The sequence below is a fragment of the Anser cygnoides genome, chromosome 25, assembly GCF_040182565.1.
Source record: "Anser cygnoides isolate HZ-2024a breed goose chromosome 25, Taihu_goose_T2T_genome, whole genome shotgun sequence".
Lineage (NCBI taxonomy): Eukaryota > Metazoa > Chordata > Aves > Anseriformes > Anatidae > Anser > Anser cygnoides.
Window position 1 is genome coordinate 3,479,353 of NC_089897.1, and position 27,177 is coordinate 3,506,529.

Consider the following 27,177-nt stretch of genomic DNA (forward strand, 5'->3'; position numbering starts at 1 on the left):
TTGCCATTAAGCAATCAGCAGCTGGGTCAGCACCCCCGGAGCTGCAGAGCGGTGTCCCTCCTGAAAACCCCAAACCACCTCGGGGGGGGCTGAATCAGAGCAGCACCAGCGCTCCCCCTTCCAACCAACCTGGGATTTTCGAAAAAAAATAAGTAAAAAAGCACCAAAACAGCAGCCCCCGAGTTCAGCCCTGGGAGAAGCGGGGGTGCTGCCCCAGCACCACGGGGGGGAATAGGGCTCTGGGTGCCCCGCGCCTCCCTCCTCCGGGTAGAGAAGAAACAAGGCCACGCTGCGATGCTCCGGCGTGTTGTAAATAAATATATTTTAATGATTCTTCTTCCATTCCAGTTCATTCTTTTGTACATTTATTTATAAAACAGTAGTAAAATTTTTTAATCAGAGCACAGTGCATTAAAAAAAAAAAAAAAAAAAGACAAACAAAAACCCCAAAAGATTAAAAAATAATAATAATAATAATAATAATCCACAACTGCTAACTCACGGCCTGGGGGGATGCCCCGTCTGGCGCTGAGCAGCGGACGACCACCGGTGGGGGCCCCAGCCAGCCCCCCACGTGCCATACAGCGGCACGAGGGCCTGGTGTAACCGTTTTATGGCCACGGTAAATCCCACAGGGCTCGCGGTGGCGTGCGGCCACCCCGAAGCTCCCGCCGGTGCCCGCAGCAGCCGCCGCCACGGAGCAGTGCGCGGGGATGCCGAGCGCAGCGCGGGGGCACCGCCCGCCGGGATTATTCTCTTTACAGGCACTAACGGCAGCGCACGAAGGCCTCCTGTGAAGACTTTGGGGTGAAACGGCCCCAAACCCACCGGCGTGCACCCCCACCCAGCCGCCCCCTCTGCTCGCCCGCCCCTGCCCGGCACCGCCACCACCTCTCTGCCCCTTCCCTCCTCTCGTCCCCGCACTTCCCCGCACCCTCCGCATCCGATGGGAGCTTCCCCGGCGGGCGTCGGGGCCACCCCACGTGCCACCCCGTGATCCCACCTCGTCGCTCCTTCTCCCTCATGCTTTCCCATCGTGTCCTGACCCCGCCGGCCACGACATTCCCCGTCCTCGGTGCGCAACGCGACCCTTGTCCCCGTACAAGCTCCTGGCCGTGCACCCACGGTCTCCAACATCCAACCTCCCGCAGCCCGGGGGGGGGCTAACGCTGTGCTCTAATGGGGTTTTGCAAAGGGGTCGCCTCTCTCCAGCCTTCCCCCGCGCCCCCCCTGTGGGCTTCACACCAAGTCAGCGCAGCATTTTCGCTTTGAGCGGTTCCCCCTCCTGTCCCCAGCTCCCTCCTACCACCAGCAGCGCTGATGGCCGAGGTCCCACGGCGCCGTGGGCGAGCTGTTGCGGCTGGGGAGCGAGCTGGCGATGGGGGGGAAGAGCAAGGAGCCCCGTGGGGAATCGCCACAAACCATCCCCAGCCACAGCCGCCGTGCCCAGACGCAGGGCAGAACGTCGGCGTTGGAGCCGCGGTGTGGCCTTTTGGGGCGGGGGCTCCTCCGCGGGGCGGATGTCACCGGTGCCCAGGTGACAACGGGGTTTGGGGTGCTGCCAGACCCCCCCCGAGGGTTTGCACGAGCTGCGGTGGAGCTGCACGCCCAAACGAGCCCCGGGACACCGAAGCAACAAAACTCACAGGACCCCTCCCGTGCCCCAAGAATTAATTTGCTCTCCCCGCTACCTAGAGGAGGAGGTCGGTGCTGCGGGGCTGGGCGGCACCGCTCCTGCCTCCCCGGCACCCGCAGGGAAGGAGAAGCCCCCGCGGGGAGGTGGCACCGGGGCGCAGCCACCGATGGCATCCGTGAGGCCACCGTGCAGGAAGACTGGGGGGGAGCGAGGGGGTAGCAAGGCAAAAAGCTCCGAGCATCCCCTCCCTCCGGGGTCTTGGGGGCTCCTCGCTCTGCTCTGAGCCCCGGGGAAGGAGCGCGGTCCGGGAGGGTTTTGCTGGAAGGCGAAAGCAGCCGAGGGCTGGGAAAGCTGCAGTCAGGCCAATGCCATGGCAAGCCAAGAAGGTCGGCTCCAGCTCCGGGCAAAAAAAAAATAAAAAGCTTGCAAAAGACGTGGCGGTACCCGGCGAGCCTTGAAGCGAGCCCCCCCCCCCCCGTTGCATAGAGAAAATGTACTCCTACGTAGATTCAAGTGCTCGGCGGGACGGGCTCCTCCTCCGGGGAGGGGAGGAAGAGCGCGCCGTGACTTCAGCAACCAAACTCGAAGGCCCAGTCCTCGCCCCCAGCGCGGGCGCAGCTCCTCGTCACAGCATGTCCGCGTCCTCCATGCTGAAGCTGCTGCGGCGACTGCTGGCCTTGGAGGCCTCCGGGGACATGGCCGAGAACAAGGGGTCGGAGGCCAGGGGCAGCATGGTGTCCTGCATCAGCATCAAGTCCAGCTCCTTCTTGGAGAGCGAAGGGAAGGAAGCGCCGTGGCCGGGCTCCAGGCTATCCGGGAAGCCCCGGGAGCCGTCGTCGAAGCTCAGGCTGTGGGTAAAGTCCAGCTGGTGGTAGGGAGACTGCGGCGGTGGAGGCAGCGTCGGCTGCGATTCGGGGTCCGGGGGGGGCAGCAGCGGCTCCAGCGTCCCCTCGTCCCCGCCGGCTTCTTGCTTCACCACCTGCTGGGCCAGCTCGGCCACGTTGACACCCGAGGGCGAGGAGGTGGGCAGCCCGTGGACGCGCGCCTGCATCTCCAGCTCCTGCCAAGAGAGTGCAGAAAGACTCGGTGGGGACATGGGGACATGGGGACAGGGCGCACGGAGGCGGGAGGGAAGAAGGGAGGCGCAGAAACGGCAGGGAAAAGAGGACAGAGGGACCGGGAAGCTCATGGGGAAGGACGGGAGCGGTGACCCATGCAGAGCTTGGCATCACTCGCTGCGGTGGCCCCAGCCCCCGGTGTTCCCGGTGAGTTGGCAGCCCCAAAAGAGGGAGGGAGCCTCTGCCCGGCCCCGCTGGTGGGGCAGGAGCGAGGCGTGCTGGCAGCTGGAGCAGAGCAGAGCGGGGCAGTGGACGGGGAAACGCACCTGGATGCGGAGCAGAAGCTGCTTGTTCGTCATCTCCAGCCGCCGGGAGTGGTTCTCCAGGTCCCGCGACCTCTGCAAGTCCTTCTGCATCCTCTTGATGTAGTCCACGGAAGCCTTCAGGATTGTCCCTTTGTTCCAGCGCACGTCCCTGCGGTGCAGGACGAAAAAAAAAAAAAAGGATTGCTGCCTGCACCTGCTCCCCCCAAAACGCCCCTCTGCAAGGATCTCCTGCCACGGGGCCGCGCACGGCGCGGAGCAAGCCCACGAGAGCCGCGGGTATCCCAGCCCCGCAGCCGCCGGGGATACGTACAGGTCGTTGGCCTTGGGGATCAGCATCCCCAGCTCCTTGATGCGGTCGTTGATGTTGAACCTCCGCCGCCTCTCAACTGCAGGGCGAGAAGAGAGGGGAGCGGTGAGGAGACGGGGGGGGAGCAGCGCCGCGCCGCCGCCCCAGCTCGCGGGGATGGGGGACGCTGTGCCCCTAGGGGTCCCTTCGGAGTTGGGGAGCTCAGGGTGAAAAACCTGCATGGTTTAAGTCAAGCTGAGAGCTTAAATAGGGGAGGCAGAGCTCCTCCTGCCCGTTGGCACTGAGCTCCCCGGGGCTCAGCAGCGAGCTCTGGTCCTGGTCTGCCTCCCAGCCCTGGTCCCGCTCCCATCCATCGCCCCCGCAGCTCTGACCTTCCCCTGGTGCGAATGGGAACAACAAACGGGTGTTTGCGGCACCACGGGCGTTTTGCAGAGCTGGGAAAGAGGCGGCCGTGGGGGTATTGCCCTTAGGGTGAGATGGGAGGGGAAGGGGACCCAGCTCAGAGAGAGGGGGAAGGAGGACGGAGGGTGCCGGGGTCGGAGAGGGAACGCCGTGCCACCCCCGGGCAGCCAGCGCCCAACTCACTCAGGTTGTGATTGTCTTTCTTCTGGCGCTCCTTTGCCAGGGCTCGGCTCTCGGCATCTGCAACAGAGACCCACAGCATCACCCGGAGAGGATGAGGCTGCGTCTCGCCCCATCAGCATCCCCCAGAGCCAAACTTGCCACCCGCAGGGACAGGGGAACCCCGGCCAGCCCCGGTCCTCGCTGCCACCACGGGCTCCAGCCGTGGGGACATGCTCTGGGGCTGGGGACGTGCCAGGGGCAGGGGACGTACCCGGGGCAGGGGACATACCGAGGGCAGGGGACGTACCGAGGGCAGGGGACGTACCTGTCAGCTCTCTCTTCTGGGTGAGGTCGGCGGGGCAGGAGCTGCTGGTGACGCCGACGAGCGAGGCGGTCACCTGGGGGTCCCCGCTGTACACATTCATGTGACTGCTGGACATCGGCAGCTGGAAAGCAAAGGGACAGGCGGGTTAGCTCCATCCGGGGCCGGGAGAGAGGCTCGGCTGCGGGATCGGGGTTTAAGCCCAGCTCCTCAGCCTCTGGGACGCGAGTGCGCAGACTGGGCAGGTATAATTGTCTTCCTGGGCCCTTAAAATAGCTATAATCAGAGTCGCCAAGAAAACAGGACTTCAAAGGGCCCAGCTGATCCCCTCCCACGACCAGCATCTAAAATAGGGCAGGTGAATCACATCCGAGGAGGGCCCGGCAGGATGAATCCCACTGCAAGGCTCAAGCCACCCTGCGGACCCGGCCTCGGGAGGCGGCGCTGCGCCGGGCGAGCTGCTGGCGGGGGGAGCCTCCCCCAGCACCAGCGTCCCCCCGTGCTGTGGCTCCATCCCTCCCGTGCCCCTCTGCCGCTGCTCCATCATTTTATAAGGGCTCCGGTCTGTCATTAAAGAGGACAAGAAGCTGAGGAACTGGCTTTTGCAGTTGCAGAAGGCACATTTCGCTGCCTCCCTTCCCCAGCCCCAGGTTGGCCAGGCCCCCCCGCTGATCCCTGTCCCCCCCTCGGGTCTGAGCCATCTCTGCCCGGTGTTGTCCCCCCTCCCCAGGTGTCACGATGGCTCTTGGGGCCACACAGGAGAGCAAATCAGCGGGAAGCCGGGCTGGTTCATGCACACACCGTAACATCTGATTTCCCACCGGTACGGGGCCACGCGGGAGCACCAGCGCTGCCGCAGGGCCGTGGCACAGGGACAGGTCACCCCCGTGCCACCCAGCCCACGGCAGCCCCCCCAGCCCCCTTCCCTCTCGCTGCCCACGGTCGAGGCTCACCGTGTTGGGCATGTGGACTTCGGGGTTCATATAGCCCAAAACATCATCCAGGCGCATGATGTCATCGATGACCTCATCGAACTGCAAGAGCAAGGCACGCGGTGTCACTTTCCAGGCCGTGCCGAGGGTCCCCGCGCCCCCCCCCCCCCCCAGCAGCCCGGCGGCCCCCTCCTCACCTCCCTCTCGGGGTTGGAGCCGATGTTGAGCATGGCCATGGGGCTGTTGGGCGCGCTGTTGCCCGCCGAGGAGGACAGGACGTGGCCGGGCCGCACGCCGGGGGACGCGGCCGGAGGTGGCTTTGGCGAGTGGCTGGCGGGGCTGACGTGGGCGGCGAACTTGTTGCCGTAGGTCTCGGAGAGGTACGCCTGCACCTTCTTGTCCCGCGACTTCTGCAGGTGGTAGGTGGTGGGGTTCTCCAGGTAGGACTGCACCTGCGGGGAAATAACCCGTCAGGGCCCCCGCGCTGCCCCCAAATCTCCCCCCAACACACACGCACCCCGTGCCCAGCACCGTACCTTGAGGACCTCTCCGGGCACGGGCGGCGGGGACTGGTAGTGGACGGGGGTGTTGATGGCCGGGCTGGAGGCCACCGGCATCCGCTGCTGCTGCATGTAGTTCATCATCATCTGCTGCTGCATGCGCTCCCTCTCGGCCTCCTGCTGCGCCTGCTGCTTCATCAGCTCCATCCGCAGGCCGATGCGGGACGCCATGGTGCAGCGGGGGGGCGGGGGGCCACGGGCGCCCACCAGGCACGGAGGTGACCCTAAGAGGAGAAAGACGTCAGGAATACGGCTGCCTGCTTCGAAACTGAGGGGATGTCCTGGAGCACCTGGCGCTACGGCTGAGCTGCAGGACTGATCCTGCTCCTGACGTCGCTGCGAAGCCCTGGCTCGAATTTTGGCTCAAATTTGGGTGCTGCCATCACAGAGCTGCGCATCGGGCATCGCGCCGGGGCAGCCGGGCTCTGCCCCAACGCGGATGAGCAAGAAAGGACAGCCGCCCTAACAACAGACAGACGGACGGACGGGTCCGCCCGCAGCTCCCTGTGACGGCACCGCTGGCCCTGGGGACAACGAGGGGAGGAGGGGACAGGGCACGGCGGGGCTCAGGGGACACCCCGGGGGAGATGGGGATGGCAAGGGGCACGGCCGGGACCCCGTCCCCAGCAAGCGCAGCCTCACATCCCGCCGGAGCTTGCCCCGGAGCCACCAAGCCCCGAAAATAGGGGTGCAAAGCAAGAGCAAAAAGCCAGAGCAGCCCAAAAGAGAAAGAGAGAGCAAGGGAAGGCCGGGAAGAAAAGGCAGCCCCGTGCCAGGCGCCGCGGGCGGGCTGCGACCAAACCTCCGCTGCGGCACGGGCGAACAACGCGGCTTTGTGCCGGGCCGGCACGCGAGCGCGGCGGCGGGGAGAGGCGTGCGCGGCCCCACGGCGCACAGAGCTGCCCTTGTTCCCCCGTACAAAAGGGGACGGTGGCCCAAGGAGGGCAGGGGAGGCTGCTGGGACAAGGGGACAGCCACAGGGCCAGGGGACGGCTGCGTGAGCTGCCCTGCCCGGGGTATGAAGCTCCGCTGGGAACCGCGGCGATGTTTTGTGGGATGGGGATGGGATGGGGACGTGGGACCTGGGCTCTGCAAAGTCCCCGTCCCCTCTTCTTGTAGGGCAGCCCTGGGGCACGTGAGGCAGCAGCACAACCAGACGAATCTGGAGGGCTTTGCTGTTTAAACACAATGTGTAATCGCAGACAAAGGGGACGCGGTGCATGCAGCACAGCGGGGGCTCAGCGAGGCGTCCGGCACACGGTGCCACGCCGTATCCTAAGGGGGAAATTAAATCAAGCCAGCGTGGACGGAAATACGATTACATGGATCAAGAGCCAGCTATTGAACAGCAAGGGGAAGGTAATTAATTAGACATGGTGGCCCATCTGAAGGGGGCAGGGAGAAGAGGGGCCTGGGACGGTTAGCGAGCAGAGCTTCGTTAAGATGCCGGCACAAACGGCCTTGGAGGGGGCACAGGAGGACGCTGGAGATGAGCAACAGCTGAGTTGTAAAGGCTGGCGGGACCCAGCAATGCCAGGGGATGGCCTGCGAGGAATAAAACAAGGCTGGAGGGGGTAAATCACAGTTTATGCACACAGAGGGGGGATGATAACCCCAAATACGGAGCGCAAGGTGAGAGGAAAAGCCTCCAGGAGCAGCCGGGACATCCGATGAGCCCTCCCGGTGTGGTGGGACAGAGCGGGCACGGCGAGGCACAGCCAGGGCACGGAGGGGGAAAAGCATCCGGCCCCAGAAAGTGACGTTTTCGGGGATGCTTCCAGCACAAGGGGACGGCAGGAAGGGATTTCAAGCCGTGCGTGGGACCCTGTGGGATCGCCCGCCCTGGTTCCACGCCAGCAGCTCCGGGCCCCACGAGCCATCCCGCGGGGGCTGCGTGGCCGGGCCGGGTGGGCACAGGGTGAGGACACGGAGGGGAGCAGGGGGAAGGTGAAACACGAGGGGCCGGCACCTCCGGCACCGGGGAAACCCAGTTTGAAGGGCGAGGATGGAGCTGCAGAGCTGGGGGGGGGGCGTTTTGGGGCTCCCAGGGACACTTTTCAGAAAGGGCACGGAGCAGGACGGTGTCACGGCAAGCGTGCCGAAGCGCAGCCACCCACGGCACGGCACCCGTCATCCCTGTCCCCCCCAAACCCGCCTGGCTGCAGGACCCCCCCCTTAGCCCCTGTATAAGAAACGGGGGCGGGGGGGAGCAGAAAACGCTGCTTTTCCCACCCCACCCCCCCCAGGGAAACCCCTGCTCGCAGCCACGGAGAAGGGGGCGCCGCCGAGGGCGAGATGGGGAAGGGCGGTCAGAGCAGGGCCCGGCCTCGAGCGAGCGATAAGCAGAGGGGGAAATTGGGTCAGGTTTAAAATAACCCGCTTGGTTCTGCTCGGCTGCGCCCCCCCGGAGTGCCCAGCAGCTTCTGCTTTCGCTCTGACTCAGCCCCACCAGGAGGGAGAGGGCCGGGGTGGGCCGGGGAGCGGGGCGGCACCCCAGGGGACACGTCCCGTCCCCCCCCCGGGGGGCACATCCTGCATCTCTCGGGCGGGCAGGACCATGTTTGGGATTCCTGCTAGTCCCGGGAAGGAGGAAGGCGTTCGCATCCAGGACAAAGCACGTCCAGCGGCTCGCCCGGACCCAGTCCTTGCCTGGAGGGGACCCTGGGGGTGTGTGTGGGGGGGTCAGGATCTGTCCCATCTCCGCCCTGCCCCATGCATGGCACCGGCTCGTCTGGCTCTCAGAGGGTGCCCGGCCCCAGCGGCGCGGAGCCCAGGGTGTGCTCGGGCATTGGGTTACCCCGCGGGTGCTGCCAGGGCACCTGCTCGGGGCGATGTCCCCAGCGGTCACCGAGCGGAGCCGGGGATGGAACGGGGCGCTGGGGGGGCGACGGGAAGGGGACGGACGGGGAGCGAGCCACAGGGTGGGAAGGTGAGAGGGAAACGGGGAAAGAGCCCGGGGAGCCCAAGCTGCCCCGCGAGGTGCACGGAGCACGGCACGGATTTCCCGAAGGAAACCCCCGGCGCTGCGGGTGCTGGGAACGCCGCAGACCCGCCCCTGGGTCCTCGGGGGGGGGGGGGAAAGCAAATCCCCGCGTCACCGCGGCATCGCACCCTAAAATCCGAGCAGCTTTTAGAGGGAAAAGCTCCTGCCGGGAGCGGAGGTGGTTGGCTCAGGACGGCGTCCCTCCCGGTTGTGTGCGGCAGGGTGAGCGCTGCCGGCGCCCCCCCGGCCACGCTGCCCCGACCCCGTGCGAGGCCGGAGCCAAGGAATTCGTCTCCCTTCAGAACATCTCCAGCGCTACCGAGCGGCACGGTTATTTCTGGACCTTTCCTGCTTTTCCTCGGGGGTGTTATTTCATCGGGCCGCTCCTCCCGTGCCCCGGCAGCGCTCGGGAATAACCACGGCCGGAGCCGCCCTCACGGCACCGACCCCAGCGCTGCTCCGCGGGGCTTTGCACAGCCCCGGAGCCGCCCTCTGTCCCCACGCGAGGCCAGCGGCCCCACAAAGGGACAGAGGTGTCCCCAGCGCTGCTCACACAGCGGGGACAGCAGCCAAGGGCACCCCGCCGCCGGTGACACCCTGCCGTCCCCGTCCCCGCACGGCCCCCCATCGCCTCGTCCCCGAGCGCACCTCCGAGCCCGGATGCGGCTGGAAGGCAAAAACCCCTAAAAAGCCGGGGTTAAAAACAAAACCTGCCCGGAGCCAGCCCCTGGACAGAGCCCCAGCAGGATCGCGTTACCCTCCCGGGGAAGCGGCACCCCACCTCCGCCAGGGCAGAAGGCTGGGAGGAGGACGGGGAGGGGGGGGGCAACGCCCGAGGGATGGAGCCGAGACCCCCCCGCCCCATCCCACTGCCAGGACACCGGGAAGCTCCGCGGCCGTCCCACGCACGCGCGTGTGCCAGTCGCTCGTGGGCATTAGGAACGGAAAAATCAATCGGCAGCTTGAGCCTGCCCCGGCCCTGGGGAGCCGGGGAGGGGGGCGGGTGACCGTGTTGCCCCCCCCCCCGGCCCTGTGCTGCTTCATTGACAAGCACGAGGGCTGAGAAAAGGAAACGGGGAAGGAAGAAGTGAAAATAGCTCCGCTTCTTGGTACGAGCAGCGAGCGCCCGCCGAGCCTTCCTTCCTGGTTTTTGTTTTTGAAACGCAAGGAGTTGGGGGGGGGGGGGGGGGGACGCGGGGGCAGCACGCGAGGACACCCCCGTGCACCCCAGCCCGGCCCTGGCGAAGCACCCGCGGCCGTTTTGGGGACGCAGGAGCCCCCCGGGTGCAGGGCAGCCCCCGGCCCAGCCAGGACACGCAGCAGTGGCAGTGCTCAGCCCACGCTGAGATTTGCTCCGAGGGCACCCGGCGCCTCCTGCTCCCACCCCACGGCTTCGCTTCAGCCTGGCTCCGGGTGCCAAGAGGCAACAAAGGCACCCGGCTGTCCCCGCCATCACCCCAAAAGCCACCCCACGGGGTGCCCCCAGCGAAGCCACCCGCGGACAGGCGGGAAGGGGGACACGCGTTACCTGGGCAGGGGGTGGCAGGGGACAAGGGGGGGTCTCCGGGCGCCGGGGCTGGCCCCTCGCAGCTCCTCCGCGCTCCTCGCCGCCTTGCCCGGCTCCTGCGCCGGCCCCGCGTTTCCTCATTTTTAGGGCCCCGCTTTTAACGCAGCAGCAGCCGCAGCGGGCGCGGGCGGAGGAAGTTGCAAAAAAGCCTCCCGACCTGCTCGCTCGTCTCGCTGCAGCACGGGAGTCAGCAGCGGGGCCGGGGAAAGAGCGGGACAAAAATAGCTGCAGCCACCGCCACCCGGCTCCCCCGGGGTGCCAGAGCCCCGGCAGGGTCTGCCCCATCGCGGCCCCTCGGGGCCACCGGGAAAGGGCAGAGCGGCCGCAGAGCTGCCGGCGGTGACATCCCCCCCCCCTCCCCGAGAGCAGTGATGGAGGGGCAGGCGCTGCTCCTTGTCCCTCCGAGGGACGGGATCCCGCTCCCTCGGTGTGCCCGGAGAGGGTGCCAGCGTCACCCAGCTGGATCCGGCCCCGCGTGGGATGAGGGGCGCAGCTCACCGGGGGGGGGGGGGGGTCCCTCCGGCACCCATAGCAGTGCCCACTGCTGGGTACGCCAGTGCTGGCTGCCACCAGGACGGTGGCATCAAGTCTGGGGGACAACAAGGATGCCGGCGTGGTGCCCTACGGGGCTGGCATGGTGCCGGCACGTCCTCCCCGCGCAGAGCCTCCTCGCACCCTCTCCATTTTGTGCCTGTGCTGGGGCCACCCACAGGGCTGGGGTCCCCCCCCGCGGGCAGCTGCGTCCCCATTGTCACCTCCTGCATCCTCCCCGTCGGACGATGCTCACCCCATGGGTGAGCCCCCGGGGAAGCCCCCCCAGGCCAGGCGGGCGAGCCGCCGCCGTGCCACCACCGTGCCGCCCTGCCAGCGACGCGGGCTGGCACCCGGCCGGTGCCGCGCAGCTGGGACCTGCGCCGCAGCCTCACCTTGCTCCGACTTGGCAGGGGGGGGCGGATTTACGCCGTGCCAGCGTCCCCGCGGTGTCAGGGGTCGGGTGACGCTGGCACCCAGCGGGAGGAAGGACAGGGTCCTTCATCTCCATCGGCACGCGGAGGAGGAGCGCGCTGCTGCGGCGCGCGGCTCCTTTTTGGCGCACGGGGCGGCGGGGCAGGATCGGACCCAGGGTGGGAGGAAGGGATTCCTCCCCATGAGGGTGGCCAAACCCCGGCAGCGGGACGCTCTCCATCCTTGGAGACGCCCAAGGCTCAAACCAGGCTCGGCCCTGAGCATCCCCATCCGACGGCTCCGCTTGGCGCTGGACCAGAGGCTCCCGAGGCCGCACCCAGCCGGCTCTCCTCGAGGATGAGGATGGGGAGGTGGGAACGGGGGGCAGCCCGGAGAGCAGCAGCGCCCTCGGAGACGGACGGGGCCAACCCAGCCCGAGGCACCTTCCCTGCGCCACCAGCACGCAGCCCTGAAAGGGAGAAGGAGAAGGCGGAGGGTGGGGGGGGGAACTTGGCAAATCCCAGCAGGAGTCAGTTGACAGCGCCAGCGAGCGCCTGAGTCACCGGGCCTGTTTTTAGCCCCGGCATTTGAGAAACGTGGACCACGGCGTTGTTAACAGGCGCTCGGGTCAAAGGCCAAATGTTTTCCCTGCCATGCGTTAAATGCTGCTCTTGGAAGCGGCCCAGACATTTAGCACAGCGAAAACATTAACGCTCGGTGCGGGCGGCGAGCTGCGGATGGCAGCAGGACCCCAAGAGAGCCAGGGAGCCCAGGACCCCAAGAGAACCAGGGCCCTGATGGGGAGGTCTCGGGACCCAAAAAGCATCTGTGTACGGTCACCAAAAGCCACCCTGAGCGTCCCTTGTCACAGCGCCATCCCTGGAGCAGAAAAACCGGGGTGAGCCCCCGGTTCTGGAGGCACCAAGGACATCCCCAGAAGCCAGGTCCCCACTTGCACGCGGCCACCTTTACGGGGTCAATAGTACAAAGCCTTGCTCCTACAGCCCTCCTTCGCCCCAAAACGCCCGCCGTGGCACAGGGATGGCCGCGGTGCCACCCCAGTGGTACAGCAGGCAGAGGCTGGGACCTTGCCATTGTAGGGCCAGATCCTGCCCCCCGCAGAGGCCCCGAAACGGAGCCAAATCCCTTCCTGCGGCAGGAAAGCAGCCGGCGCTGCGCAGGGGCCCCCGATTGAAACATCACTGTCGGACCGACCGCCGCGAGCACAAACAGCCAGAGCCGACAAGTTGCCGCCCTCCCCTCCCAGAGAGGCAGGCAATTAAAAATAAAAGTGTTAACAGGCAGAAGGACGTTCCTGGGGCGAGGACGAGCCAACGGCCGCGCAGGGGCCGGGAAGGGCCGCGTCGGCCCGGCACCACCCCGGGCTGAGTGATTAATCGGGCCCGGACCGCGGCGGCCGTGCAGCGGGGAGCAGGAGAGCGGAGTGACCTTGGGGAGGTCCCGGCCGTGCCGGCGGGGAAGGACACAGGGCCTCGCCGTCCTGCTCCCCCCGGAGAAGGGAGAGAGGGGGGAACGGGAGGGGAAAACCCCACCCTGGGGTCACCCCGCACCACTTGGGTGCTGGTTGTTATTTTGTTTTTCCTTTAAAGATGCATAAATAATCCCTAAGGGAAACTGGAAGCTCGGCTCCCTCCGCATTCCCCCAGCTCGGGGTGCAAGCGGGGGGGGGTGCGCAGCACACCACGGTGCTCCCCAAAACCCTGCCGGGGGGGTCCCTACGCGGGGACACCCAGCACAACCGAGCCCCCAGCCCCTCTCCGGGCGCCGCAGAAGGCGCTGGGTGACAGCAGCCACCTGCGACCCGAGCCGTGGGTGCTGCCAGCGCCGCCCCCGGCCGTCCTCCCCCCCCAGCACCATGCTGCTGCAAGGAGGTAAGATTTATAAATACGCCGCGGCCCGCCTGCTCGCAAGGTGGGTTTCATGTAACCGTACCGCGGCCGCCCGCCCGCCCTCCCCGGCCCCGCGGCCGCCCCGGCCCCAGGCGCTGCAGCTGTTCCCCGGCCCCGCTCATAAACAACTCGGGGACAGGCGGTGGCACGGCCTCCCCGGCAGCCCTCGGGCTCTCCCTGCCACCAGCCCCGGGGAGCGGCCGGCAGCGGCACCTTACCCGCGGCGGGGACGTTTCTCCTCTCCGCGCCGCTCGCCAAGGTCAAAGGCGGACGCCGGGACCCCCCCGGTGCAAAGCCGGCCCCTGCCCCACAGCGAGGCGGGTGCACGAGGCCGGGGGGGCGTTCTCCCTTCTTGCTCGGGTCCCGTGCCACGCGTTACGCTGGCTTGACCACGCCGGAGCCGAGAGGTTTTGCCCGAGCAGGCCGGGATTTATCCGGACGAGGTCTTCGCCTGGAGAGGGGCGCCAAGGGCACCAAGCCCCCCAGCCCCGGGACATGGAAGCAGAGCCGGCCCCGGAGGAGCTGGCGCGGCGCTGGGGCTGCGACAGGCACCCCCACTGCTGCAGATAAGGCAGGAGCTGCTGTCAGCGACGAGCCCGCTGGCACCCGACCCGACCCTCCGCCCGCGAGCCAGGAAACGCGGCCCCCGCTCTGCCCAACCGGCCCAGCCGGACCCCCCCACCTCCCCGGCTGCAAAACCTCCCCAGCACCCTCCTCGCCCCCATCCTTTCCTCCTAAAACCTCCCAGCCCCGTGCGATTCCTCCGAACCAGCCTGGGGGACAGCCAGAGCTGCCCCCGTCGCTTGGGGACACGCCTGTCCCCGCGCACACGCTGCCAGGGGCGGTGGGAGGCACATCGGTGACAGCAGGGACCCCGCGCCGGGGACCCCCCCCAAGCCCCGTGCAGGCTCCAGCCGCCGCAGGTGGGCTCGCCCCACCGGGCAGCCGAGGAACCCAGGCCGGGTGCCCTCACATCCCTGCGAATTTTGGCACCTGGGCGCCGGGGCAGCAGCTGCACAAACTGCGCTCGAGGTTCGGCCACGCGCTGAAAGGAGAATTTACAGCCGGCCCGGGGCACGCCGCGACGGGGCTGGGCAGGACGGAGCGGTGGGAAAGGAGGCAGGGGATGGCAAACAGCTCTTTACCGACGGCACCGCCTTCAGCTTCCCAGCTGTTTATAGGAGAATTAAATCGCTTCCATTAATTGCATGCACGTACGGCGAGGAAAAAAAAAAAAAAAAAGCGAGTTACCCGGCGGGGAAAGATGTTGCTTGGGCGTTTCGGGTTTAGCCGGTGAGAAAGTTGCACCGGTTTAAGTAAAGCAGAGCATTTAAGCTCTGTGGGGAGCCTCCAGCCTCGCGAGCAGCCTCCAGGCTCCTCCATCCCAGCACCCAAAGGGACCAGACCCAAACCACCCCATCCGGGCAGAGCCCTGGGGGTGGGCAGGACGAGCTCAGCCCCCACCCTATAACGCCCACCTTCCCAAAACACCTCCAGGGACAGCGCATCCCCGTTCCCCAGCGGCACGGAGCGCCCTGCCCGTGGTCCCACCATCCCCAGGCACCAAGTGGGGTCCCCAGGACCCGGCCCCCCGGGACCATCGCCACCCCCCGGGGCCACCGCGCTGCCTCTCTCCAGGAGCGAGGCCTCTCTCGGGGCTCGGCCCTCGCGCGCTCTCTTCTTCCACCCACGGGGAAACCGTATGGCTCAATTGTGTGGAGTTTTTTTTTGTTTTTTTCCCCCCCTCTCTTTCTCGCTTTTTTGCCGTTTAATATTTATAGCTTTGCTCCGCTGCCTGCCCAGCACCAAGGCGGGTGGAAGAGGTTGGCAGAGCGGGTTGGCCCCTCCAGAAGCGGCGGTGCAGGCACCGGGGGCAGCCCCGTGCCCGTCCTTCGAGTTTTGCTTAGTGATTTCTCATCGCCTCCGCCTCCCTCGGGTCTCACTGGAGGGGAAGGAGCAGAACCGGAGTTCGCTCCGGGTCCCCGACGGCTGCCGGAGCCCGGGGCTCAGCCTCCCGCATCCCACGGCCGGGCAGCTCCGGGCCTGCAGCCCCGGCTGGCGAGGGCGCAAAGCCCCGGCTGTGCCAAAACCCAACCGCGGCGAGTCACCGGCAACCACCGGGCTCCTTCTGGACGCAGCAGCACCGGGGCAGGGGGGGAAGACGAGCACATATTTCCTGCCTGCGCCCTGGCGAAGCCATCGTCACTTCAGCCCTGCGCGTTGCAGCGCCGCCGCCTTGCTCGCACTTCAGCCCCCAAATCCCCAAAGCGAACGGGGAAGGCGTCGGGGCTCGGCCACCTGGGTCAGCATCAGAGCCCGTGGGCACCGGGACTCCCCGGGGGATGACGCGGGGACGTGGATGTGCTGAGCTCACCCTGGCACGTGGCCGGCGCCGGTCCCTTTCCTCTTGGACCGATGCGCACCACAACCGGGCAGCGGTGACGGGGCGGCACAGCTCGAGGTGCCCCCCGAAAAACCAAAGCACCAACTCCCAAGTGGCCCTGGGGACAGAGCCCAGGTGGCGGCACCGTGCCAGAGGCACCACGCTGGCGGTCACTCGCCTCCCGCAAAGGAATAGGCCAGGAAAAATGATTAAATTGGGGAAATTGGGGGACGGGGCGAGGCGCCTGGTGGGAACCGGCTGCAGAGGGGATGGACCAGGCGGCTGTGCCGTGCTCAGCACCAGGAAATCTTCCGTCCCATCTACTGCTCCCCCAGAAAAGGATGGAGAAACACAGATAACACAGATGCGGGGCTTTGGTCCGTGCCTTCACCGCGCCAGCACCCCCCAAAACGCAGGGAGGGCCGCAGGGAGCGGCGGCGCTGCACTGCTGCCCCGGGTGCATCCCCTTTCCTGGTGCCCCCCTCGCCGTGCCCTTGACGACCCCACACCCTCTTCCCCGGCCATTTCCCCCGACTCCCCAGCAGGAAATGCCCCCCCCCAGCCCCAACCCTCCACGTCTCAGCGGCTCGCAGGCCCAGGCTGCCCCCCCCTTCCCCGCGAGCATCGCAGGAGCAGCGGCTCAGCCGTGGGGCCATGCACACACGTGCCGCCAGCTCGCCGCCGCCGCGTGCACGGAAAAAAAAAGAAAAAAAGACCGAGCTGGAAGGGCGGCCTCGTCCCAAAAACGCCCGGATGCTGGAGTCGCCCCCGCTGCACCCAGCCCCACCCCGAGCGGTTTCCTACTGATAAGGGTGGTGGTGATGGAGGGGGGGGGTAAGCTGGGGGGGGCGCAGCCAGCATCCTCCCCAAAACCCGCCGGCCCCTCCGTGCCGTGGGGTCAGCACGTGCCGCTCGCCGCTTCCCGGCGGCACCGCCGCACCCGGAGGTACCCGAGCCCCCGGCGCTGACCCCCCCCAGCAGGGTGTCACCCCCCCAGACCCCCTGGGGGGGGGGGTGTTCAGGGTGGGCTCAGCACCCCCCCGAAGCACCCGGGGGGAAGCCGGGACGGCGCAGCCCCGCTGCCTCCTCTGCAGCCGCCGCGCGGGAAGGCGAGCGAAGGCGGCGGCGGGGAAAAGCAAAACGGGGAGAGCTGGGGGGGGGGGGGAAATCCCCCAAACCCCCACAACCTCCACCCCCTGCCGGTCTGTCAAAACAAAATAAACCCCCTGCGAGCCCCCCCCGTGCCTCAAGGGCAGGGGACGCCGCAGAAGCGCTGCGATTCCTGGAAGCAGGCCCTGCCCGGCCGCGGGCTTATTTATTTATCTTGGGAGAGCACAACAATAACCTCCATATTTTTTTTTTCTCTCTCTCTCCCTCTCTCTGTTTTTTGTTTTTTTTAATTATTTTTAAAGGAAATTTCCCCATCATCTGACTCACCGAGGCTTTTAGAGGACACGGGCGCGAGGGCTGGCGTAATCGCCCCTGCTTCGCAATTAATTCGCCGGAATAATTAAGGGGCGCGAGGAGGTTAACAGCAGCCTCCCCCCCCCCCCCTCCCCCTGCCCTCCCTCTCCCCCCCCCCGCTCGGGGATCCCAAAAAAGTTCCTGGGGGGGGGGGGGGGAGGGGGGGGAGGCTCTCGCAGACCTCGAAATGGCCTCGTTGAGACCTGGGGGGGAGGGATTTTGGGGGTGCCCTTTGCCCCCCCCCCACCCCCCCCAGCCGGGGGGGTGCCCCTGGGGGCGCACCGAGCCCCCAGCAAACCCGTCCCGGGGGGGGGGGGGGGGGCACCGGGGGCTGAGCATCCGTGCCTCAGTTTCCCTGTGTGTGTGTGCATGGGGGGGGGCACCCCCTAAACCCCCAAAAAAGAGAACCTAATGGAGGCGGGGGGGGGGGGGGGCTCGGGTGCACCCCCCCCCCCTTTTCGGCTGGGGGGGGGAGGAATTCTCGGGTAAACGAAAGGAGGAAAAAAAACGGGGGGGGGGGGGAAGAAAAAAGCTAAAAAACCGCACCGCCAACAACACAAAAATAAAGAAAATAAGAGGGAAAATAAAAATAAATTAAAAAAAAAAAACCAAGGTGGCGAGCCCCAAGGAAGGAGCTCCCCAGACCCCCCCCCCCCCCCTCCGCGGCACTCACCCGGCTCGGCTCGGCCCGGCCCGGCCCGGCCCGGCTCGGTCCCGCTGCTCCCGCACCGAGGGAGGGCAGCACCGCCTGCCCGGCTCGGCTCGGCTCGGCTCGGCTCGGCTCGGCTCGGCTCGGCTCGGCTCGGCTCGGCTCGGCTCGGCTCGGCTCGGCTCGGCTCGGCCCGGCTCGGCCCGGCTCGGCCCGGCTCGGCTCGGCTCGGCTCGGCTCGGCTCGGCTCGGCTCGGCTCGGCTCGGCTCGGCACGGCTCGGCTCGGCTCGGCTCGGCTCGGCTCGGCTCGGCTCGGCTCGGCTCGGCTCGGCACGCCGGGAGCTGTAGTCCGCCCGGGGCAGGGCTCCCCGCGCCTGCCGGGAGTTGTAGTCCCGGCCCCGCTTCGGGCCGGTTTATCCCGGGTGTGGGCTGAAGGGGGAGGCAGGGCCGGGCCGGGCCGGGCTCAGGCTGAGCCTTGCGGCGGGGTCTGTGCGGCTCCTTGCACTAGGGCTGGGGAAGGGTTGCGGATTTTCTTGCACCAGGACTCTGCAGCTCCCTGCACCGGGATTGTGCAGCTCCCTACGGCAGGGTTGTGCAACTCCTTGCGCTCAGTCGTGCGGCTCCCTGCACCGGGGTCGTGCAGCTCCTTGTGCCACGGTTCTACAGCTCCCTGCACCGGGGTCGTGCAACGCTTTGCACTGAATCACACAGCTCCTTGCACCACGGTCATGCAGCTCCTTGCACCAGGGTCATGCAGCTCCTTGCACGGGGGTCATGCAGCTCCCTGCACCACGGTTGTGGTCATGCAGCTACCCCGCACCACAGGTTGTCATGCTGCTCTTTGCACCAGGGTCCTACAGCTCCTCGCACCAGGGTCATGCAGCTCCTTGCACCACGGTCATGCAGCTCCCTGCACCACGGTCATGCAGCTCCCTGCACCACGGTTGTGCTGCTCTTTGTGCCAGGGTCCTACAGCTCCTCGCACCAGGGTCACGCAGCTCCTTTCATGCAGCTCCCCGCACCAGGGTTGCGCAGCTCCTTGCTCAGGGATCACGTAGCTCCTTGCACCAGGCTCGTGCAGCTCCTTGCACTGAGGTCGTGCAACTCCCCGCACCAGGGTTGTGCAGCTCCTTGCGCAGGGGTTGTGCAGCTCCTCGCACCGGGACCATGCAGCTCCCTGCACCAGGGTCATGCATTTCCTTGCCCTGGGACTGTGCAGCTCCCTGCACCAGGGTCGTGCAACTCCTTGCACTGAATCATGCAGCTCCTCGCTCAGGGGTCGTGCAGCTCCTCGTGCCGGGGTCCTACAGCTCCTCGCACTAGGGTCGTGCAGCACCTTGCACTGTATATTGCAGCTCCTTGCACCAGGGGCACGCAGCACCTTGCACTGGGTCGTGCAGCTCCTTGCACAAGGGTCATGCAGCTCCCTGCACCCACAGCCGAGGCTTGTTGCGGACACAGGGGATCAGCAGCGACCTGGAGGCACAAAGGGCGCTGGGGACACGTCGCAGCCTCTCACCGGCCAGCCTTCGGGCCCACAGCGGTGAAGAGGAAGATTTACCCCTGGAGAACAAAGCCAGCCTGGAGAACAGACACATTCCTTTGTTCCCACCGAGTGCCTTTCTGTGACACTTTTTAATCCCTAATTTCTTGGCAAACACACGCGGGCAGTCCCCCCAGACCTCGCACGCAGCTCCCCACCTCCGCTCGTCCTGCTCCGCGCAGGTTCCCGACGGCCCCGGTGACCTCGGGGTCCCCAGGACGTGGCTGAGCGCACGGCACAGCCCAAATTTACCCCGGTTGTGGTGTTCTCCCTGGGGGAATCTGCGTCCTAATCAAAAAGACGATCCCAAATGTGTCCTCGCTGCAAACCCAAAGTGTCTGCACACGTCTGAAAGCTGCAGCCCAGGGGGCACCTGGAAACCTGGAGCCTGACCTCAGACCTCGCTGTTTTAATGAGATTTGCTCAGCTGTGTCCAGACGAGACATGAGGCAGCAAGACCCAAAGCCCTTTATTCATTCCCTACAGGTTTGGAGGCTGCTGGTTGGTCCAAGGGAGGATAAGGTGTCGCAGGCACCGGAAAGCTGCGGCTCAAATTTAATGGGATTCCTCAGCAACCGGGAGCTCAGAGCAGGTGCCTGGGCTGGGGTCAGCTCTGCTCTGCCTGTGGGCGTTGCTCGGGGTCCCCAGGCTGCCAGGGCAAAGCCGTGGTGTTGGCCACCCCAAAGCCAGCGATACTGCCCCTGATCGCTGAGAACCCGGAGAGTTGTGGGGTTGTAGGACGGGCTCGCAGCCCCAGAGGGCATCCAGGGCAGCTACAGCACAGCAAGGCCTTGGTGATAGATCATAAAATATCATCGGTGAGGCCAGGAGCCATACCCTGAGTCCGCGGCACTCAGCTCTGCCCTATAACCATCAAACTCAGCTTCGTCCGAGAGAAGTCAGATCAGGGTAGGGACGGGCTTGCTTCCTGCCCTCGTTTTCCAACATCACCCAGCAACAAGCCCACAGAGCGGGGACAGGAGCAGAGCCGCCAGGCTGCCAGAGCACGGAGCAGGCAGCAGTCCCAAAACACCGGAGCTGGGGGAAGGAAGGAAGGAAGGAAGGAAGGAAGGAAGGAAGGAAGGAAGGAAGGAAGGAAGGAAGGAAGCTTTCACACTTACATCCAGGCAGTTCGTCAGCCACGGCACTGCGGAGCTGGTGTTTCCTGCCCGGCTCTGCTTGGAGGTGCCCCGGGACCCCCTCCGGCACCCCGCTCGCTCCCATACAGATCCGCCCTTCCTCGGGGGGATCCTGCCGGGCATGGGGCAGCAAGATGTCGGGGACTCGCCTCTCCTTTCCTTCCACGGGCTGCAGGCAGAGCAGGGCCAGCAGCAGCCTCCCCATGGCTGCAGTGACAGCGGCTCCACCACGTCCCCGCTGCGCCCAGCCGGTGCCAACACAGCCCACGCACTTCTCTCCGCGGTTTGCCACCTTACTCGGGCGCCTGGGTGCTACCAGGCCGGCCAGTTTGGTACCGAAATCAAACACAGGACATCTGATAAGAAGCGCGATTCTGTTGTTTTCCAGAGGCTAAGGTATTTTCTCTTTCCACTAGCTCAGTCTTTCCAGGAAACAAAGGCAATGTGTGCCTCCATATCACATGGAAATTCCCGACACTGGTGACCTTCCTTCAACCTCTCCACGCAGCCAAAATTTAGTGAAGTAGAGCCGCAGCCTGCCGTATTTCTTCTGTGCAAGCCCACGGCATGTTTTACGTCCTCCAGCTGGCACCAAACAGGAGGGGTGGCTTTTCAGCACCATTCTGAGCCTCCTGGGCAGCAGCACGTGGCCCCAAAACATCTCGCTTCCCTGACATTCGTCCTTTCTTCCCCTTCTGCCCCTCGGTGCCATATAGCCCTGCTAATGCCCCCCAAGAAAACCGAGAGGGGGGCTAGAAATTGCTCCATATAGCAGCCCTGGAAGGCATTTTACCCAGCCAGCTTCAACCACTCGACCATCTCTGAAAGACCAAAGACACTGGGATTCACGGCAGCTCATTAGCTGTTACCCCAAGGATGCTCAGGTGCGTTAGGGACGATGGGTCCCCACGGTGACTGTCCCCGTGTCCCCATCAGCCCGGCAGCCTCATCTGCATGGGCCGTGGTGCAGATTTTTTCCCTTTTTTTGGGGACGAGCCAGGCAGGGCTGTGCTGCCGGAGCAGCTGCGGCTCCCCGAGACCTCCACGCTTTGTTGCACGGCGCAGAAATGCCCTTCCCTGCGATCTGCTCCCGTCTAATCTCCATATCGCTGCGCTCAGCCTGTGTCAATATTTTGACACAAAGCACGGAGGAGTTTGTGTCCTTTCTCTGCTGAGATGACAGAGCTATTAATATATCTGATAACGAGCCCCGGTGATAAAGAGCTTCTAAGAAACAAGCCTGGATCCCAGGAAAGCGGTGTCACCCGAGCCTCCTGCTGCTCTCCGCTTGCCGCAGAAGACGCTGCCCTCTCCCAGGTGCCAGGAGCGGCTCCCTCCTGCCCCAGCCTGTGCCTCCCAATGCTCTGGCTATTGCCTTACCTGATCAAATGGGATTTAGGGTCAGCTGGACAGCATGGCTAACCTCAACTGGGCTCGTATTCCACTCTGACCTCACCACGGGTCTTTGCTAAGCCATATCCAGAGGCATGGGAGATCGCTCGCTCCCCACACACATCCCTGGGGAGGTTTCCCAATGCCCAAAGCAAGAGGGACAGAGGTGGGGAGCACCCGGCCCCGCTGCTGGGGCTCGGCTCTTCGGTCCCCAGCTGCTCACATGCACGCACAGCTGCACCAGTACCAGGCAGAGCTGGCTTTTGGGGAACTCCTCTCCCTGGGGCTGTGTTTGCTGTTTTACACCAACACCATGTGTGTTTAAGACCCCCCCAGCTGAGCTGCAAAGCCTCACGGAGAGGCTGGGCACCTTTGCACCCAGGAGCTCAGCAGCACTGCCTCCAAGCACGTGCTCAGTAATTCCCTGCGGATAAAGGCTGAGTCTCTGTCCCGTCAGCTGCTGGGGGCAGACAGCGTGCTGTGAGCACTGGATTTGAACAGGGACAGCTCTCCTGCTGCTTTCCCCGTGCTGACTTTGCAGAAAGCTGCCCAGAAGCGTGTCACAGCGCTTTGCTTGCTGTCGGAGACGCACGAGCCCTCAGCTGGCGCCCAGCCCTCGCTCAGCAAACGCAGCGCAGAGGCACTTGCAGGTGCCGTGGTTTATTGGCAACGGGAGACAGAGAACAATCTCACGCAGAAACCTTGGAGAGACAGAGGGCACGTGAGGGACCATAAAGGCCCGAAGGGGTCCCACAGCACTCCAGCAAGGCTCGCTGGATTTCACTGCCCCCTCCTCTCTGCCGATGGGGCGAAGCCGACGCGGTTGTTCGCCATGTCGAAGACGCTGTAATACTCCTTGAGGAAGACGTCACCCAAAATCCAGAGCGGCTGCCCGTTCTGGGAGAGCAGGTAGGTGGCCTCGATCCCAAGGGTGCAGTAACCATTGCTCTGCAAGGGGGAGTAACGGGGAGTCAGGGCCTCGGAAAGCACCAGCACCCTGCAGCGGGGTGGGATCTGCTCGTACAGGGAGGGAGAGCATCGCTGTCCCCCCAAAAAAAACCCACCAGGTCCTTTCCCTTCGGGACCCAGCAGGGAGAGGCTGCTGGGTGATACATACGTTGAGGATGTAGGCAGAGGGGTGCAGCGGGAACGACGTGCCGTTGATGATGAAGGTGATGGTGGGCAAGTTGTGGACCTGGCTGCACTCAACAGCATACTGGGGAGAGAGGGTGACGGGGAGCTTTCTTAGGGTGATGGGGAGCTTAGGGTGACGGGGAGCTTGCTTAGGGTGATGGAGAGCTTGCTTAGAGTGACGGGGAGCTTAGGGTGACGGCGCGTTTAAGTTGATGGAGAACTTAGGGCTGGAGCAGCACCGACCACGAGAGGTGGCCCGCGCTGCGCAGCGCCCTGGCCGTGCACCAGGCTGCCTGCAGCACCGTGCTCTGAAGACGCCGCAGGGTTTTTGCAGGATCTGTTCAAACCCAGGGTTTCTGGCTCATTTGCAAGCCCCCCTGCTCCGTGCCCGCCTCCGAAGGAGGCCCAGCACTTACGCCGTAGCTGGTCTCCTGGGCGCCCATGGCCTGCAGGAAGCTGTTCAGGTACTGCTGGGGCACCGTGAGCAGGAACGTCCCCGTGTCCACGATGGCCTGGCAGCCCTGGCTGCACCAGCCCGTGGCCGACTGTCCGATGGCAAACCTGGGGAGAGAAAAGGGGGAAAGATGTCGCTTTAAGCACCCACCGGCAACACAACCTGTCTCGGCTGGGTCTGAAAGCCTGGGAGCCTCCAAGATGCAAAGCTCAGCCCTTGGCTCGGGGCTGGGTTTCCCAGGTGGGTGATGCCCGTCGGGGACGAACGCAACTCACTCGTTAATCGCCACCTGCCAGTACAGCTCCTGGGTCACCGGCGCCCACGCGATCTCCCCGGTGAACAGCCTCCTGTCCATGCCTCCGAGAATGAGCTCCCCCCCGTAGTTGTAGGTGGGGTGGCTGCGGAAGCAACGGGGTTAGAGGTGCAGAGAGCGAGCCACGGTGCGCACGGATCAGCGAGGGGTAAATTCACAAGGAAGCAGTGTGGGGACGGTCAGAGGGACCACATGCCTGTGGGACATGCAGGCAGGTTTTACCGGGAGAAGTAGAAGCTGAAGATGGGCTTGGTGAGCTGGTTCTGCTGCAGCATGCCCTGCAGCGCGGTGGGCGTCCCTCCCACGGCCAGCGAGGGGTAAGCCATGCCCAGGATCCCGTCGAACTGGGCATAGTAGAAAGGCAGGGAGGGCTCGCTCTTGCTCAGCCCGAACTCCTGGTTTCTGACCTTGATGCTCTGGATCTGGAGGGGAAGGGGATGCCACGTCAGCCGTGATGGTGCAAACCCAAAGAGTGCAAGCCCGGAGAGCACACTGCAAGCCCACAGCTGGTGAAAACATCACCGGGCACCTGGCAAAACCACTAGGGATCAGGTTTTAAAAAGGTAAAACCCCAGTTGGGTAACTGAAGGGCGCAATAACCACTTTATGCTGGTCCTACCCATCTCAGGACCTGGTTTGTGCAAATATTGTCTACACAAGACACGAGACCTGCCCTGAAGCCGCCCCCCAGGCTCTTTCCATCAGGGAACTCAGCCGGAGCAGGGCTGCGCCCACCTGCAGCGTGTCGTAGCCCAGCATCACCGTCAGCGAGCCGCTGCCGTAGGACAGGCTGTAGGTCCGGCTGTTGTTGATGAAGGTGGAGGAGGCACGGGGGTTGAACTTGGCGTGATTTCCTGCGTGAGAGAGGAGGTGAGGGAGCTCCTGGGGATGCTACCGCCCGGTATCGCACCAGGGGGTCTCACCGGCAGGACCGCAGGAGGGAGCAGGTCGGGCTGGGGATCTGCCCTGCGGCTGTTTCCAAGGCAGGCATTTTGCATCCCTGTTTTCTGTGCATCCCCTCGGGGGAATGACCATGGTGATCATAACCCCGTCAGGTTCCCGGTGTGAGCTCTTAAATCCCCGTGGCTGCCCGCAGCCGGCGCATGACAATGGATGAGAACTACAGGCGAGCAGGCACCAGCTCCTCCAGCTGCAGCTCTGCTCTCGCCTCCGTCCATCCACGGAGAGCCAAGCACCGGCACTGTGATTTCAGCACCCTGAGGACACCCACAGCAGCCACAGAGATTTGGACACCATCATTAGCCAGCCACATAAAGGGAAAAGGCTCTGCGTCCTCAGAAAGCCCCAGAAAGGCAGTAGGGATAATTCTGGGGCTGACGTTGTGATTTTTCCCATGTGGTTGGACTAAGCTGTGCTCTGGGGGGGGCTTTGTGCAACGCAAGCGTCGCCCCTGCCGGTACTCACTGCAAGCCGGCGTCTGGCACAGGGTGGAGGGCACCCAGAGGTTGGAGGAGCCGGTGTCGAAGAGCACCAGGAAGTTCTGCGGGGGGGTCCCAATGCTGATCTTCCCGAAGTAGGAGGACTGCGGGCAAGAGGCAGGATGTCCCCACGGCCCCGGGGACGGCGATGGGACAGGCTTTCACCTCCCAGCCCCGTGTCGGGACCCAGCACTTTTCAGGGGTGCTGGAAAACCCAGGCTGACTCTTACAGGAGCAAAGTAGGTGGAAGGGACTGAACGGCCACCCTGCTTTTGCTCCCAGATAAAGTGATACGAAATATTTCTTTTGCTGCATATAGAAAAGTACAGCTTTTCAGGCTGGGAGAAAACGTTTCTAAAATCTAACACAGAAGCTTAAGAAAGAGTGAGAGAAAAAGAAATCTCACGCCCCTGGAGGCTCACGGGCGGACAGCTTGCTCCAACAGCTGGAAGCAAAGGGGGAACGTGTACTCACATCCAGATGGCTGGCTATCCGCTCGTACACAACGTAGTTGTGCTTGACGTGGTATCTCCTGGCTGGGTCGTGCTTCATTTCCTTCAGGTAGTCCTCCAGCACGCCCGCCTCCCTCATCGCCTCCCGTGCGGACTTGTATTTCTTCAGTTTGATCCTGCACAGAGGGGGAAAATAAAAAATAAATTTAAAAGCAGGAAATCAGGAGACCGGACATTTTCAGATGATGCCTCCTCTGGGATCCGTGAGCCGTCTGCTCGGCTGCTGGGCGCTTCTCCAGGGTCCCCTCCTAGCCAGGGACACGTTCTGGGCTGCTGCTGGTGCAGAACGATGGCTCATGGCGAGGCACGAGGCCAGATGCGCACAAAAACACCTTGTCCTCGGCTAGCACAGCACACGGGGGGCTACAAACCCGGCCGGGCTCTGCTCGCTGAGCTCTCCCCACTCCCGCAGACCCACCTCACCAGCCCCTCCGAGAGCTGGAGGCACAGCACGGCCAGGATGAGCCACTTCATGGTGCTGGCACCCCCGGCTCCGCGCATCCCCTCCGCAGGCTGCAGCGGCTGGGTGAGCCACCCGGGCTCCTGGCTTTATAGTGGCAAGCAGTGACCCCCCCCTTATCTGCTGACCTCTGTTTTCCATTACCAGAACCTGTAACCCTGGCTTGAAGGGTTTCTTTGTATTTGGGGCCACAAGGATCTGGGGAATTTTGTATCCTCAGCGGGGCGCCCAGATGAGAACAGAGCGACTCGCGCCTTCAGTGGCCACATCAAAGCATCGCCATCGGCCAAGGGGCCGGTTCTTATCGCAGCGGGGAGAGGAGTTATCAAAAAGTCAGCACGCTGGAGCCGTTTTCTCTCAAACCTGTTCCACCCTTCCCAAAACAAAGGCGCTCACAGCTCGCGGCGCGGGGAGGAACCTCGGTGCTCTTTTGCCTCCCTTTCAGCCGCCCAGGCACACCGAGCTCCGCCACGAGGAGGTTGTGGCGTGGAGGAGCAGCGGGTGCTGGAGCCAACGCTTTTCCAGAGCCCGTTGCAGGGCTCTGCCTCCCACCCAGGGGCTCGGTGAGCCCACGAGGCTCCTTCTCGTGCCTCCTCCTAGGTGGCCTCAGCACCCTTCTGCCTCCTGCTCCGTCCTTCTCCGCTCCTTCAGCAGCTTCACAGTCCTTCGCTGTCCAAGTCCAGCCGGTTTCCATCTGCTTTCACACTGGTTAGGACAAAAATCACTTAAAAAAATTATATGTATATATGAGGAACAACGGATAAAATATATATACATGAGGAATAATGGATGGGCCTCCATCCTGGGTTGAAAAGCAGGTGCTGTGCTACCGGCCTCGGGGACAGCTAACGCCCTGCGGAGGGAGAGCTCTGGGGCATGAAGATGCAGCTTCACACATGGGGTCCTCACCCCGGCACTGAAGGTCAGGAAATTGCTGGTTTGCATTTTTTTTTTTTTATAATTTTTTTCCCTGTGAAACAAGAGACCCGCAAACACAGATCTCCCAAATGGCCAACAAACGCAGCAAATGGACCAAAATGTTTTCGGTTATAACCTAAACATTTCCTGGCAGCAGGAAAACTGAGAAGTTTTGTGTAAAGCCACACCTATGGAGCTTCCTACGGGAACACAGGTGGTGATACGTGACCGGGTGACACCGGGACGCCACCCCAGGGCAGCTGGTC

General features: G+C 64.5%; 2 protein-coding genes across 4 annotated transcripts; both read right to left on the bottom strand.

Annotated features, from left to right (window-relative positions):
- Positions 1 to 311: 311 nt before the first annotated feature.
- Positions 312 to 17,763, bottom strand: TFEB (transcription factor EB). 3 transcript variants are annotated; one of them, XM_066982968.1, is made up of 9 exons: positions 17,631 to 17,763; positions 5,682 to 5,929; positions 5,343 to 5,597; positions 5,167 to 5,247; positions 4,217 to 4,337; positions 3,913 to 3,969; positions 3,331 to 3,406; positions 3,021 to 3,168; positions 312 to 2,696 (listed from the first exon to the last, which is right to left on the bottom strand). In XM_066982968.1, the coding sequence occupies exons 2-9, from the start codon at positions 5,874 to 5,876 to the stop codon at positions 2,262 to 2,264; spliced, it is 1,368 nt and encodes a 455-aa protein (XP_066839069.1). In that variant the 5' UTR covers positions 5,877 to 5,929; positions 17,631 to 17,763; the 3' UTR covers positions 312 to 2,261. The 3 variants fall into 3 exon arrangements, with proteins under 3 accessions (XP_066839069.1, XP_047926897.1, XP_047926895.1); XM_048070940.2 differs by lacking the exon at positions 17,631 to 17,763 and adding an exon at positions 16,931 to 17,015; XM_048070938.2 differs by lacking the exon at positions 17,631 to 17,763 and adding an exon at positions 10,217 to 10,596.
- Positions 17,764 to 22,461: 4,698 nt separating this feature from the next.
- On the bottom strand, positions 22,462 to 27,121 carry LOC106045861 (pepsin B-like). Its single transcript, XM_048071181.2, has 9 exons — positions 25,952 to 27,121; positions 25,496 to 25,649; positions 25,008 to 25,125; positions 24,318 to 24,436; positions 23,805 to 24,004; positions 23,545 to 23,667; positions 23,232 to 23,376; positions 22,799 to 22,897; positions 22,462 to 22,629 (listed from the first exon to the last, which is right to left on the bottom strand). Exons 1-9 carry the CDS (start codon positions 26,032 to 26,034, stop codon positions 22,462 to 22,464), a joined length of 1,209 nt encoding a protein of 402 aa, XP_047927138.1. The 5' UTR covers positions 26,035 to 27,121.
- Between the last annotated feature and the right edge of the window lie 56 nt (positions 27,122 to 27,177).